The sequence below is a fragment of the Populus euphratica genome, unplaced genomic scaffold, assembly GCF_000495115.2.
Source record: "Populus euphratica unplaced genomic scaffold, PopEup_1.0 scaffold133.1, whole genome shotgun sequence".
Taxonomy (NCBI): domain Eukaryota; kingdom Viridiplantae; phylum Streptophyta; class Magnoliopsida; order Malpighiales; family Salicaceae; genus Populus; species Populus euphratica.
In genome coordinates, this window is record NW_011499937.1 from 183,792 (window position 1) to 195,913 (window position 12,122).

General features: G+C 34.8%; 4 protein-coding genes across 7 annotated transcripts; 1 reads left to right on the forward strand and 3 right to left on the reverse strand.

The window, feature by feature from the left end:
* Positions 1-1,669, reverse strand: LOC105136575 (60S ribosomal protein L34-like). Its single transcript, XM_011041976.1, has 4 exons — positions 1,512-1,669; positions 1,294-1,373; positions 379-488; positions 1-289 (listed from the first exon to the last, which is right to left on the reverse strand). The coding sequence occupies exons 1-4, from the start codon at positions 1,588-1,590 to the stop codon at positions 196-198; spliced, it is 363 nt and encodes a 120-aa protein (XP_011040278.1). The 5' UTR covers positions 1,591-1,669; the 3' UTR covers positions 1-195.
* A 1,470-nt stretch (positions 1,670-3,139) lies between these two features.
* Positions 3,140-4,805, reverse strand: LOC105136576 (60S ribosomal protein L34-like). The gene is made up of 4 exons (XM_011041978.1): positions 4,637-4,805; positions 4,420-4,499; positions 3,513-3,622; positions 3,140-3,425 (listed from the first exon to the last, which is right to left on the reverse strand). Exons 1-4 carry the CDS (start codon positions 4,713-4,715, stop codon positions 3,332-3,334), a joined length of 363 nt encoding a protein of 120 aa, XP_011040280.1. The 5' UTR covers positions 4,716-4,805; the 3' UTR covers positions 3,140-3,331.
* Positions 4,806-6,183: 1,378 nt separating this feature from the next.
* Positions 6,184-9,788, reverse strand: LOC105136577 (Protein Transporter, Pam16). 4 transcript variants are annotated; one of them, XM_011041982.1, is made up of 6 exons: positions 9,676-9,788; positions 8,945-9,014; positions 8,376-8,502; positions 7,314-7,401; positions 7,046-7,176; positions 6,184-6,546 (listed from the first exon to the last, which is right to left on the reverse strand). In XM_011041982.1, exons 4-6 carry the CDS (start codon positions 7,354-7,356, stop codon positions 6,424-6,426), a joined length of 297 nt encoding a protein of 98 aa, XP_011040284.1. In that variant the 5' UTR covers positions 7,357-7,401; positions 8,376-8,502; positions 8,945-9,014; positions 9,676-9,788; the 3' UTR covers positions 6,184-6,423. The 4 variants fall into 4 exon arrangements, with proteins under 4 accessions (XP_011040284.1, XP_011040283.1, XP_011040282.1 ...); XM_011041981.1 differs by lacking the exon at positions 9,676-9,788 and adding an exon at positions 9,477-9,560; XM_011041980.1 differs by lacking the exon at positions 8,376-8,502.
* A 975-nt stretch (positions 9,789-10,763) lies between these two features.
* LOC105136578 (programmed cell death protein 4-like) lies at positions 10,764-11,394 on the forward strand. Its single transcript, XM_011041983.1, has one exon. The coding sequence runs from the start codon at positions 10,965-10,967 to the stop codon at positions 11,190-11,192; it is 228 nt and encodes a 75-aa protein (XP_011040285.1). The 5' UTR covers positions 10,764-10,964; the 3' UTR covers positions 11,193-11,394.
* The last annotated feature ends 728 nt before the right edge of the window (positions 11,395-12,122 follow it).

Sequence of the window (12,122 nt, forward strand, 5' to 3'; positions counted from 1 at the left end):
TGAAAGGAAATTGGCAAACCATCCAAATATAGGCAAGGAAATCAAATTGAAAATAAGTAAAATTAACATATCCAAGTCATCAGAGTATCAAGCAAGCTAAAAAAATGAAATCCACATTTGACTGCCATTAAGCAATAACAAAATTTTGCTGAAACATCCTCTAAGTAGGAAAACTCCACTTCATACACATCTCATCTAGCTCTTTGAGGCTTGTTTTTCTTTTGACTTCTGGATCTTCAAAACCTTCTTCACAATCTTTTGCTCCTCCACCAAGAAGGCTCGGATTATTCTGCATAATAAACACACCAAAACCACTTAAAGCAGGTCTTCATCACTTCACAAAACAAAAAGAAAAAAGAAACCATCAGGGTATTGTACCTCTCCCGAACAGCGCTTCCAGACAAGACTCCTCCATAGGCACGGTTCACAGTCCTGCGGTTCCTAGACAATCTAGACCTCTTGTATTCAGCAGGTCTCAAGTGAGGGATCTGAAAAAAGAAAGTAAAGATTCCATCAAAACCAGCACCACTGGATGGAGCTTTGTAAAGAAAAGCAGAGTTAAAAACACTGCAGCCAACAATCATTCATAGCTCACAACGAAAGCTTTCACAATATGGAGGAAACATCAACCAATCACATATAAATGGAAACCTTGTATCAAATAAGCAATAACAAATTTATATACCAGCAAAAATCATTATCAGGATTACTGTAATTCATCTTATTAGACAACTAGACTAAGTAACTTAAATTCTCAAGGAATGGAAAATGGCAATGAAGTGCATTTAAGCAGGGCTGGCTTCAAGGTAAGACTTGGAAACTGCTCGCCACAAAGCAACAAAGTATAGTTAAAACTCAACCCTTTAATTTTTAACACTTGCAAGATAGTGATTGCAGTAACCTTCAACCCCAAATTTCTGGGGGAAACCAGCAAACACGACAAAAAAAGTCATATATAAATCCTAAACTCCCAGCCAACCACTCCTCTCCCGATACAGGCATTAACAGACCTATGGCTAGAACTGTAAAAGTAATTCAAAATGATCCGAAGTATTATATTTCCAACTCATAACAAAAAAATAAAAAAAACCTTAAAAACTGATGCATCTACACCAACTGTGTATCATCTCATACAAAATCCTTAGTATGAAGGATAAAATAATCCACGGTACACAAATCTCCATACAAGATCAAATAAACTTAACAATCCAATAAATAACAGCAGTTCAATCTAATAAATAACATCCCAGTTAGATGCATAAAAAGAAAAAAAAGATTATACAAAAACAATACCCCTTGAATCCTCTTGCCAGTAACTGGGCACTTGGGTCCGCTAGCTCTCTTCTTGGTGGTTTGGTAAACCAATTTCCCACCTTCAAACCATAAACGAAACAGCAACAAAAACTCATTACCCAATTCGCTATTTTCTTTAGCATAAACAAAAAACAGAAGAAGAAAAAGAAAGACTTAACAACATTACATGTGGTGTAATGGACATGTTGCTAACTTACCAGGAGTTTTCACCACACGGTGTTGGTTAGACTTGGTGGCGTAGCTGTGACGCTTCCGGTAAGTCAGACGCTGCACCATCTTCAGATCAGCTCTTCAGTCTCCGTGTTTGTGTATGGTGTGCTGACCAAGGGGAAGACGGGAGAGCGTTTATAGCTAGGGTTATCTTTGAAACCCTAATGCAAAACGATACGCCCAATGGAGTTTAAGGTGGGCCTAAGAATCATTGGTCCGGTCCAATATTGCAATGCTCCAGTCTAGTAGACTGGGCTAAAGACTGGAGTTTAACGCCCAATAACCGGTCCAAACTAATGTGACAATTTCATTGTATTTCCCCATTGATCTTGTGCCAAACCTTCATTCTCAAATCTCAACAGCAACAACATGATACAACCTTAGTCGGTTGGACTCAGACCAGTGTAGGAGAGTCACACCCTGATGTAATAGAACAGATTCATGTAATAATTTTCATAGAATTTCCTTTTTTAGTTTTTTTATCACATAAAATTATTTTGATAAAATCATATAAACTTCTTTCTTCACTCTATGACTGTACTCAATCACTAATTATAAAACTTGAACTGCAAGTCCTATATGATTGTACTCGATCACTTATTATAAAACTTGAACTGCATGTCAGGTTGAGATGTAGCCAATTCAAGATATAAACTTATTCAAGTAAATAAATAAATGACTCATCTTAACCTGGTAAAATACTAGGATTAATTATGACCTGATCGATCCACAGAATAAAATAATCATAAATTATTATTTTTCATGAAATAAAAACTTATTTTTATTATTTTAAAAAATATTTTTTTAATCAACCCACCCCTCTCAATACATGAGTTGTACCTTGTACTAGATCTGGCCGAGGTCAAGTTTTAAATGTATACCTCAAGCTGTATGTTTTTTTTTATACCTGTCTATCCTCCTTGCCAAGAGTGAATAGCACTAGAACAAATTCATTCTATCTTATACAAATTATCTCGACATCAGTTGCTAGGTGCAGGGCTGCAGGTCCTCACAATACGGGAGGCAGAAGCACAAATCATTGAATCAATGCTTGCTCTCCAAATGTAAATTTCAATTGTCAAGATTTTGTATTAAATTCCAATCATTATTTTTTTTAGTTTTAATTTCTTTTTAATTTATCTAGATAATTTTGATGTATTGATGTTAGAAATAAATTTATAAAAAATAAAAAGTATTATTTTAATAAAAAAAATTTATAAATATTTTAAGACTTCAAAATATGCAAAGACATGAAACAGCATTCTATAGAGACTAACAACTCCAGCGGCATAAGCACCCGTCAATCCTAAACTAATTCCAATGCCCTTGTTTGAAAATCAAAGGGGATTGCCCCCTAAAATTTTATTTTTCATAAGAAATCAGTAATAAAATTGACTTTAAAAGTGCTAAGGATGACAGAAACAAGAACTTCACTTATGATCTATTATTAAAATTATATGTCAAATATGCAGGACTGAAAAGTAGTGTCAAATTGTTGTGGCAAAAAAATGAGATAAGTGATCCTGATGAGACTGGGAGAAATCGGAAGAATTCAGACTTGTTGGAGACATGCTGATTTTAGATATATTTAGGCCCGATGCAAGAACATGGAATGAAAGGAAATTGGCAAACCATCCAAATATAAGCAAGGAAATCAAATTGACAATAAGTAAAATTAACATATCCAAGTCATCAGAGTATCAAGCAAGCTAATAATCAATTCCACATTTGACTGGCCATTAAGCGATAACAAAAGTTTGCTGAAACATCCTCTAAGTAGGAAAACTCCACTTCATACACCTCTCATCTAGCTCTTTGAGGCTTGTTTTTCTTTTGACTTCTGGATCTTCAAAACCTTCTTCACAATCTTTTGCTCCTCCACCAAAAAGGCTCGGATTATTCTGCATAATAAAAACACCAAAACCACTTAAAGCGGGTCTCATCACTTCAAAAAACAAAAAAAACAAGAAACCATCAGGGTATCGTACCTCTCCCGAACAGCGCTTCCAGACAAGACTCCTCCATAGGCACGGTTCACAGTCCTGCGGTTCCTAGACAATCTAGACCTCTTGTATTCAGCAGGTCTCAAGTGAGGGATCTGAAAAAAGAAAGTAAAGATTCCATCAAAACCAGCACCACTGGATGGAGCTTTGTAAAGAAAAGAACAGTTAAAAACACTGCAGCCAACAATCATTCATAGCTCACAAAGAAAGCTTTCACAATATGGAGGAAACCATCAACCAATAACATATAAATGGAAACCTTGTATCAAATAAGCAATAAAAAATTTATATACCAGCAAAAATCATTATCAGGATTACAGTAATTCATCTTATTAGACAACTAGACTAAGTAACTTAAATTCTCAAGCACATGGAAAATAGCAATGAAATGCATTTAAGCAGGGCTGGCTTCAAGGGAAGACTTAGAAACTGCTTGCGACAAAGTACAGTTGAAACTCACCCCTTTAATTTTTAACACTTGCAAGATAGGGACTGCAGTAATCTGCAACCCCAAATTTCTGGGGGAAACCAACCAACACGACAAAAAAAGTCATCTCTAAATCCTAAACTCCCAGCCAACCACTCCTCTCCCGATACAGGCATTAACAGACCTATGGCTAGAACTGAAAGTAATTCAAAATGATCCGAAGTATTATATTTCCAACTCCTTACAAAAAAAAAACTTAAAAACTGATGCATTTACACCAACTGTGTATCATTTCATACAAAATCCTTAGTAGAAGGACAAAATAATCCAGGGTACACAAATCTCCATACAAGATCAAATAAACTCAGCAATCCAATGTAGTAATAACAGCATATTCAATCTACGAAATAAAATCCCAGATAAATGCATAAAAAGAAAGAAAAAAAGATGATAGAAAAACTATACCCCTTGAATCCTCTTGCCAGTAACTGGGCACTTGGGTCCGCTAGCTCTCTTCTTGGTGGTTTGGTAAACCAATTTCCCACCTTCAAACCATAAACGAAACCGCGAAAAAAACTCATTACCCAATTTGCTATTTGTTTAGCATAACCAAAAAACAGAAGAAGAAAAAGAAAGACTCAACAACATTACATGTGATGTAATGGACATGTTGCTAACTTACCAGGAGTTTTCACCACACGGTGTTGGTTAGACTTGGTGGCGTAGCTGTGACGCTTCCTGTAAGTCAGACGCTGCACCATCTTCAGGTCAGCTCTTCAGTCTCCGTGTTTGTGTATGGTGTGCAAACAAAGGGGAAGACGGGAGAGCGTCTTTAGCTAGGGTTTTATTTGAAACCCTAATGCAAAACGAGACGCCTAGTGGAGTTTATGGTGGGCCTAGGATTATTGGCTCAGGTCCAAGACTGCAATGCTCCAGCCCAGTATACTGGGCTAAAACTGATGTTTGAGGCCCAATAATCGGTCTAGAGTAAATGTACAATTTCATTGTATTTTCTCATTGATCTTGTATTCTCCATTAACCAGGCAAGCCTTCATTCTCAAATCTCAACAACAACAACATGATACAACCTTAATCGGTTGGACTCAGACCAGTGTAGGAGAGTCACACCATGATGGAATAGAACAAATTCCTGTAATAATTTTTATAGAACTTATTTTGGTTTTTTTGTCAGATGAAATTGTTTTGATAAAATCATAAAAACTTGTTTATTTGAAATTATGATCATCCTTTAATCATTAATTATAAAACATGAATTGTAGGTTGATCCGATATCCAATTGATTCAAATTAAATTTTTTTTTTATCTTGACCTGGTAAAAATCTAGAGTTGACCTTAATTTGATAAATCCATAAAAAAAACATAATAAAAAATTATGAACTTTTATCCATGAAAAAAAAGTTGTTTTAATTATTTTAAAAAATATATATTTAATCAATCCACTCCTTCCCAATACATTACTTGAACCTTGTACAAGATCCAACCCGGATCAGGTCTTACATCTATGCCTCACACTATGTTTTTTTTTTTTTTTTGTCTGTCCTCCTTACAGGGAGTGAATGGCACTGGGAGCTACCTAAATCGAACCAATTCATTCTATCTTAAACAAGTCATCTCGACATCAGTTGCAAGGTGCAAGGCTGCAGGCCCCCAAAAATCAAGCTCAGAAGGCAGACGCACAAATCAATGCTTGCTGCCCTCATCTCCAAACGTAAATTTCGATTGTCAAGATTTTGGTATTAAATTCCAGTCATGATTTTAAAATTTTAAAAATCTTTTTAGTTTTAATTTTTAAAATGTTTTTAGATAATTTTAATATGTTAATATTAAAAATAAATTTTAAAAAATAAAAATAAATATTTTAATATATTTTTAAACAAAAATATTTTAAAAAATAAACTCTACCTATTTTAAAAATAAACTTTGAAAATGAAACAGCATCCATAGAGACTAGCACCTCCAGCGGCGTGTGCACCCCGTCAATCCTAAAACAAATTCCGATGCCCTTGTTTGAAAATCATAGGGGATAGCCTTGATTGAATATCCGGTCGTTAGTTGTTGCGATCGACCGGATATTTCCAGTCGCAAAACGTCAAGATCATTCCAGAATACATTAAGAACACGGCTGTCCCAAAGCGGAAATCGTTGAAGAGATATTAGAAGACCAATTGCCTCGGCTTTTCACCAGAGGCATTGGAGAAGCTACCTACGAGGCTATCGAAAGTATCCTGTCCAATAAATAGAAACCACAATGTCCATAAAAATTTATTGCACTGGTGAGATTACAATTAAAGTTGAAAAATTGGATCATTGTCTATTTGATCCTAGATCAACTCAAGGAAGTCAAAAACAAAACTTCATAGCAGATAATTCTATGAAATTAAAATGAATTTCATGGGGGTGCAGCAGCACATTGAAGATCATGCCAAGATCAGGCAACGTCTAAATAATTCATGAATTTCCCTCGGCTTTCTTTTGATATACTTCTTCAAGGCATTCTTTAGCTCTATGAACCTTTGATTGCAGATAAAAGCTCCCATTTTTGGCATTATTCTCAAACAATTTGTCATATTTCTACATGCAAAGCAGCAATTGACATATTGTTAGCAATCATGAAAGATCAGATCTGATGCTGCAACAAAAAGTCGGAGTACAGTTTGATCTAACTATTGATTCCTAATATTTCATGTCTTGGTGGAGAACCAGGCATGATATCTAACTTGTATGTTAATTCCCTAATTTTCACTGTGTCATAAGAATTTTGGAACATTAAATTTAAAAAGCACTAATATCCTATGATGCTCATTTATATTTCCAGGAGATTAGGTTCCATGCAACATATAAAAGCTAAACTAAGATACAAAAAACACTTCTTTTTAACCATCTTAAATGCTTGATCCAAATGGATTTGCTTTCTCAGAAATGGACATGTAATAAGGAACGAAGGGATTGAAATAGGATTTCTAAACTTCCTAGAATGCATACTGTTCACAAATAATATCTACTTATAGTGTTATGGTTACTAGTATTGTTTTCCACCAAGGACATGCATTCCTAGGGGCTGAAAACATACCTGCAAGATCTCCTCCCATGTTGAATGCTCAGTGATGCCTAGAACTTGCCTGGCCTCTGGTTCAGCCATTATTTTACTTCCTCTTCTAATATTCTGCACTGTTTCGTGGGCAACACCAGATTTTGAAGCATCTGCAATTGGTCAAGTTGTGAACCAGATATCGAGGCAGCTAAATAAAATATGAAAATAATTAAAAGTGAGGCTTTTGGAAGTTGGTGACCCCTAATCTAAGCATCTCCAAGTGCTGAATCCGGAAAGAAAACCATACTTGCAAGTGCCTGACGGTATGCTTGAGCAAATGCCCTCACCATAATTCCAGAGCCCACAACAAGTAAATTAGCAAGCAGCCTGGCAGCCTGAATAAACACATAAAGGCATGTTAGCTACATGGTCATTTCTCTTTAATAATCCCCTTTTCAATTTCACTTGAGGCGTACTGGGCCAAAGATCCCTGCCAATCAGAACTGTCTAATGAACCACATAGCAATCTCTACTACTGTTCTCCATGCAAACGGCATACAACATTGGCTTACAATAATAAACCAACAACCAGTCTTGCTGTGAACAATGAGGCCTTCAGCATTATCCAAAATTTAGACCAGGCGTATATCAGTTAAATAGCATAATCAAATCAAATCATCTCTTGGTTTCTGCAACAGACTATCAAATTGAAGCACAAGGAAACTGTCTTATCTGACTGTACAGTGATTAAAGTGATTAAAATACCTAAATGATGTCAACATATAACAATTACAAAAAGGCAAGATGGTCCATCTCAACCTAGAATGCAAACTGCATGCAACACCAATCAAAAACTGGATGTTCTATCATTTACTGAGATGAGATTATCAAGGGAATTGAAGGCTTCATTTGCAGCTAACATAACCCTACGATATCTGGTGTCCATACTTCGAGTGAAGTAAAACATTTAGCAACATATCACATAGATTCAATCTCAAAGCATCTATATTTTTCAAGTTATTTCCAAAGTGCCATGCCAATTACCAAGAAGCTGCCATAAGGGAGCCTTCTATCTCTCACCAAAAAAAAACCCCCTGCACCAACAGTTAACTTTACATAGAATGAAGGTGGTAAGATTTAGATTCCTGACCGTTTTGTTATTAAAGCTTTGATATCATGTTAAACTAGAGAACACAAAATAGACACCAAAGTTTGGTAACATCTCTAGATGTTAACGTGTGCAATTGTCTATTATATTTACAAACTGATTATACAATTGTATCTATAAGAGGAGTATTACCCTACTGGACACGTACACAGGGCTTGTAATGCATTAGCTTAAAGTATAAATACAAGTATATGGCCTAACCTACTGCTGCAGGCCATCTTTCCTCGATAACTAGATAGTGGACTTGGCTAGGCGACTCTAGGAAGCAGCAGCTAAGGTGCTCGAACCAGGCTCTTGTCAGCAAGTCATTCACTTGCTTATCAACAGGCTAATACCACAATAAAGTTATCAACAGTCAAGGATGGATAGGGGAAAAAAAATGTGAAAACATGATGTAGGAGCTTTTTTAGAAAAAATAAATATCCTCCTTAGCTAATTTTATTTTTTCCTATTATTTATTATTATGCTTTTCTAGTTTTTTTCTTCCTATTTGAATGAATACTTTTCCTAGTTTATTTTTCCTATTCAGTATTACTAGGGTTTTGTAGTTTTTTCTATATCAAAAATTGTAATAGTTTTTTTGGTAAGTGGAGACAAGGAAGAATACAAACTAAATATTTGGGAGTCTCCCCAAAGTTATGTTGCGGTGTTCTTGGTCTTTGAAGGTTTTAACTTGTAACAAATCCCGTTATACCGATCTACGAGAACAATATAATGCATGCAAGAAGATAAGAAAGAAAAAAAGGATAACATGATCATAGAAAACGTACCATCAGTTGAGAAGATGTACAATTCCAGGAACAGGAAAGGCTAAAAAGATTATTTAACAATTCAACAAACCTACAATGCCATAGCAAGCAGTCAAAACACAGATGTATTTCCTTGAGCAAGTTGGAATGTAAAGGCTTTCCATGCTCATAAACGTTTGCATATTTAAGAGAAAACAATCAAACCATAAAAGAATGTAAATATATATTTATATATTTTCTAAGAAGATAAACAGTTAACCATAAAAAAAAAAAAAACCAATGTAGTTATGCAATAGCTTTTATCATTAACCTTAAATAAACCATAAATGACAAACATCGTCAATAAAGTAGAAGAGCAAAATCAAAAATTGACAAAACAAGTCATTTCTCTAAAAAGTAAAACTCAAATTACCAACAATAATTCTCTCAAGATAAGAAGAGTGTGTAAAATTGAAAATACACCACAAAACATATCCTTTTACACTGCTTTCCACATAATTATAAAAAATTCCTTGAATGACAATGAAAAAACAAAACAAGGACAATAACCCACAAAGATATTTGTTACGATTAATTGTCTTGCAGAGAAAATCAATTCTAAAAGCAGCCCAGGAAGCTAAACCAATCCAAGCGGCCTGAAACATTTAGAATTGAAATAACCGTATAAAGTATACATAAAGAGTCAGCTGATTGAGCCGAGAATTTTTTTTTTTTTTAAAGCTGTATTAGATAGAAGAAGCAGAATTTCTTACAGGAGAAAATTTGAAGCTGCGACAAAGCCGGTTGTCTCGTTTGAGGATGTTAGGTTTCTTGCTGAAGGGAGATTAAAAAGCAGGGTCTTAAAGTCTTGATAAAAACAAATCTTTCCAGAACGCTAAAAAAAGGCCGGGTCAAAGTAACCGCCAGTGTGGCGGTTACTTCGGGCCCAAACTTTAGGGTCGCGAAAACTTGTTAGGAAATAGAGAATCTTAAAACTAGTCCTCCAGATATCCAGAAATTCTCACTTGAGTCACTAGAGTATGAAATTTATTGATTGGATCCCTAAAGTCTTATATTTTCTTCGATTAAGCTAATAAACTCCTTCTAATTGTGTGCTTTGTGAAATCGAAAGGCAAGAATTTGAGGAAAACCTGATGTTTTCCATTAAGAAATATAAATATCTTAGACAAGGAGCTAGTTGAAGATTGTGTAATACTTTAGGGACCCATTTAAACAAATCTCTATTTTGACGACGATTGATGTTTTCATTAGAGAATGAAACATTTGTGCTACTACATTCAGAGTGAGTTCATAGTTGAGGGAATGATCTGAGGTTTGGTTAAAAAGAATCATGGCTTGTAAATTTAAGTTACTTTCAATATATTTTACTTAAAAATGAATAAACAAGTTAATAAACACTATGATTTTGTACTTCTGCTGTATTTAAATGGATAAACAAGGATAGGTGATTAATTCATAGGAATATTCTATTTTAATTTTAATTTTTTAATTTAAAATTTTATAAAAATAATACAAATTATAATTGTTAGATTCAAGATATAATTAGATAAACAAGTCTGAATGGATCAATGTATTAACTCGAGTTTGTTTTTTTATCATTATTATTTTTATCAAAACATTGTTTTTTTTTTAAAAAAAAAATTCTTGGTTCTCACTTGTTATATTTAAACAGTGTCTAGTGGAGTTAACTAATTAGAGTACCCAAATGTAACGGAGTCAATGTCAAATTTGATTCAATTTAAAACCTCAGCCGTGTCAAACTTGATAGACTGGAATGAAGTTTAATAAATATGGGCCAAAGATGGCAAAATATATGAATCTCCCGAAGCCATGATCATGGGCCATCAGATCAATCGATAGAGACCCACAAATTTGCGTGATATTATAATATTTTTTACAGGATCGATCTTATCTATTTCCTATTCACAAATCAAAATCTTACACCCCAACCTCTGACCTAGATCACTTTCACTATAAAACCCACCATTTTTCACACTCTAGAGGTCACACTTGTTGAAAGAAGAGAGAAATCCGTGAGAGAATGAAGAGGAGCAGCAAAAGCAGCAGCAGCAACAATCCAAAGTCCGACGCGAGGAAAGATAGGAAATCAGGGACTGGAATGAGTGGATCGCCTAAGAAAGGAGGCCATGGAGGCAAGTTCACTTGGGTTGGTGATGGCTACTCTAATGCTGAGATTGGGTTCGAGAAGGAAGCTGTGGACGTGAAGGACCCTAACTTTGAAGACCCAGAAGAGATCCAGACTGTTTGACTACAATCACCACCATCGTCGTCGTCGTCGTCGTCGTCGTTTAGGTGTCTCTTAGATAATGATCTGATCACGATGTAGAATGATCCCTAGTTTTATCGTCATATAAATAAGTTTTATTGGGATCTTTCTTGTTTATATTTGCAAAATAACAATTCTGGTTGAGGTTATTATAGTCTCCCTGCCTGTTAAAATGCCCTGATTTCCCCTTTAATCAGCTCAATAATATATATATCTGGTAAGATTCCAATAACTCTTTCGCACTCATTATGTTTATTCTTATTCCCTGTTCACGTATCTCTATCATTTTAACTAAATGTGTTTTTATTTGTTCTTCTTTTTTCTTGTTTGAGATTCGTTGCTTGCTCGTAGAAAATGATCCCGATTATCAGGTTAAGATTTTATGGAATTTCCATTTTCTTTTAACTAAGATAAATCTTGACTAATCTTGGTCAACATCAATGTAATTAAATTGATTAGGTCATAAATCATGATCATCAACTGGGTTAGCGATTAATCTAGGTTCTGAAGTACCGGATTTTTACACAGATTTGTAATTTTATTGGACTAGGCTTGGTTTTACAGTTATAGTCAAGCATTCCACTCTCTTTGAATTTTTTTTTTTTATATATATAATCGTGGGCTTTCATTGCACAGCAGTGACAGCACATCCCAATCTTGATTCAATGGAGTTTAACTTTCGTGGATTGGTCCTGTGGAGCTTTTGTTCAAGCCCTTTTGGCATGGTCATGGCTGCCGATTTCTTTCTTTGGTTTCTGTTTTTGAAAATAACTTTTAAATATCGGAAAATAAAGGTAGTGATACTTGGAAGAACTAATAACTTGGGTCATTAAAACAAAATGAAAAAACCTGAAAATTATGAAAAAAAAAGTTTTTATTTTTAGAAAACAGAAATAAAAATATGAAACGGCA

What these genes read in the sequence shown, in the direction of transcription:
- LOC105136575 (XM_011041976.1), bottom strand. Translation starts at nt 1,590, where the DNA reads ATGGTGCAGCGTCTGACTTACCGGAAGCGTCACAGCTACGCCACCAAG. An exon ending in CTGGCAAGAGGATTCAAGGG is followed by an intron (nt 489 to 1,293) that starts GTATTGTTTTTG and finishes TTCTTTTTTCAG; the next exon opens with ATCCCTCACTTGAGACCTGC. An exon ending in GGAAGCGCTGTTCGGGAGAG is followed by an intron (nt 290 to 378) that starts GTACAATACCCT and finishes TTTATTATGCAG; the next exon opens with AATAATCCGAGCCTTCTTGG.
- LOC105136576 (XM_011041978.1), bottom strand. Translation starts at nt 4,715, where the DNA reads ATGGTGCAGCGTCTGACTTACAGGAAGCGTCACAGCTACGCCACCAAG. An exon ending in CTGGCAAGAGGATTCAAGGG is followed by an intron (nt 3,623 to 4,419) that starts GTATAGTTTTTC and finishes TTCTTTTTTCAG; the next exon opens with ATCCCTCACTTGAGACCTGC. An exon ending in GGAAGCGCTGTTCGGGAGAG is followed by an intron (nt 3,426 to 3,512) that starts GTACGATACCCT and finishes TTTATTATGCAG; the next exon opens with AATAATCCGAGCCTTTTTGG.
- LOC105136577 (XM_011041980.1), bottom strand. An exon ending in ATACCGTCAGGCACTTGCAA is followed by an intron (nt 7,177 to 7,313) that starts GTATGGTTTTCT and finishes GACCAATTGCAG; the next exon opens with ATGCTTCAAAATCTGGTGTT. An exon ending in CATGGGAGGAGATCTTGCAG is followed by an intron (nt 6,547 to 7,045) that starts GTATGTTTTCAG and finishes CTTTGCATGTAG; the next exon opens with AAATATGACAAATTGTTTGA.
- LOC105136578 (XM_011041983.1), top strand. Translation starts at nt 10,965, where the DNA reads ATGAAGAGGAGCAGCAAAAGCAGCAGCAGCAACAATCCAAAGTCCGAC.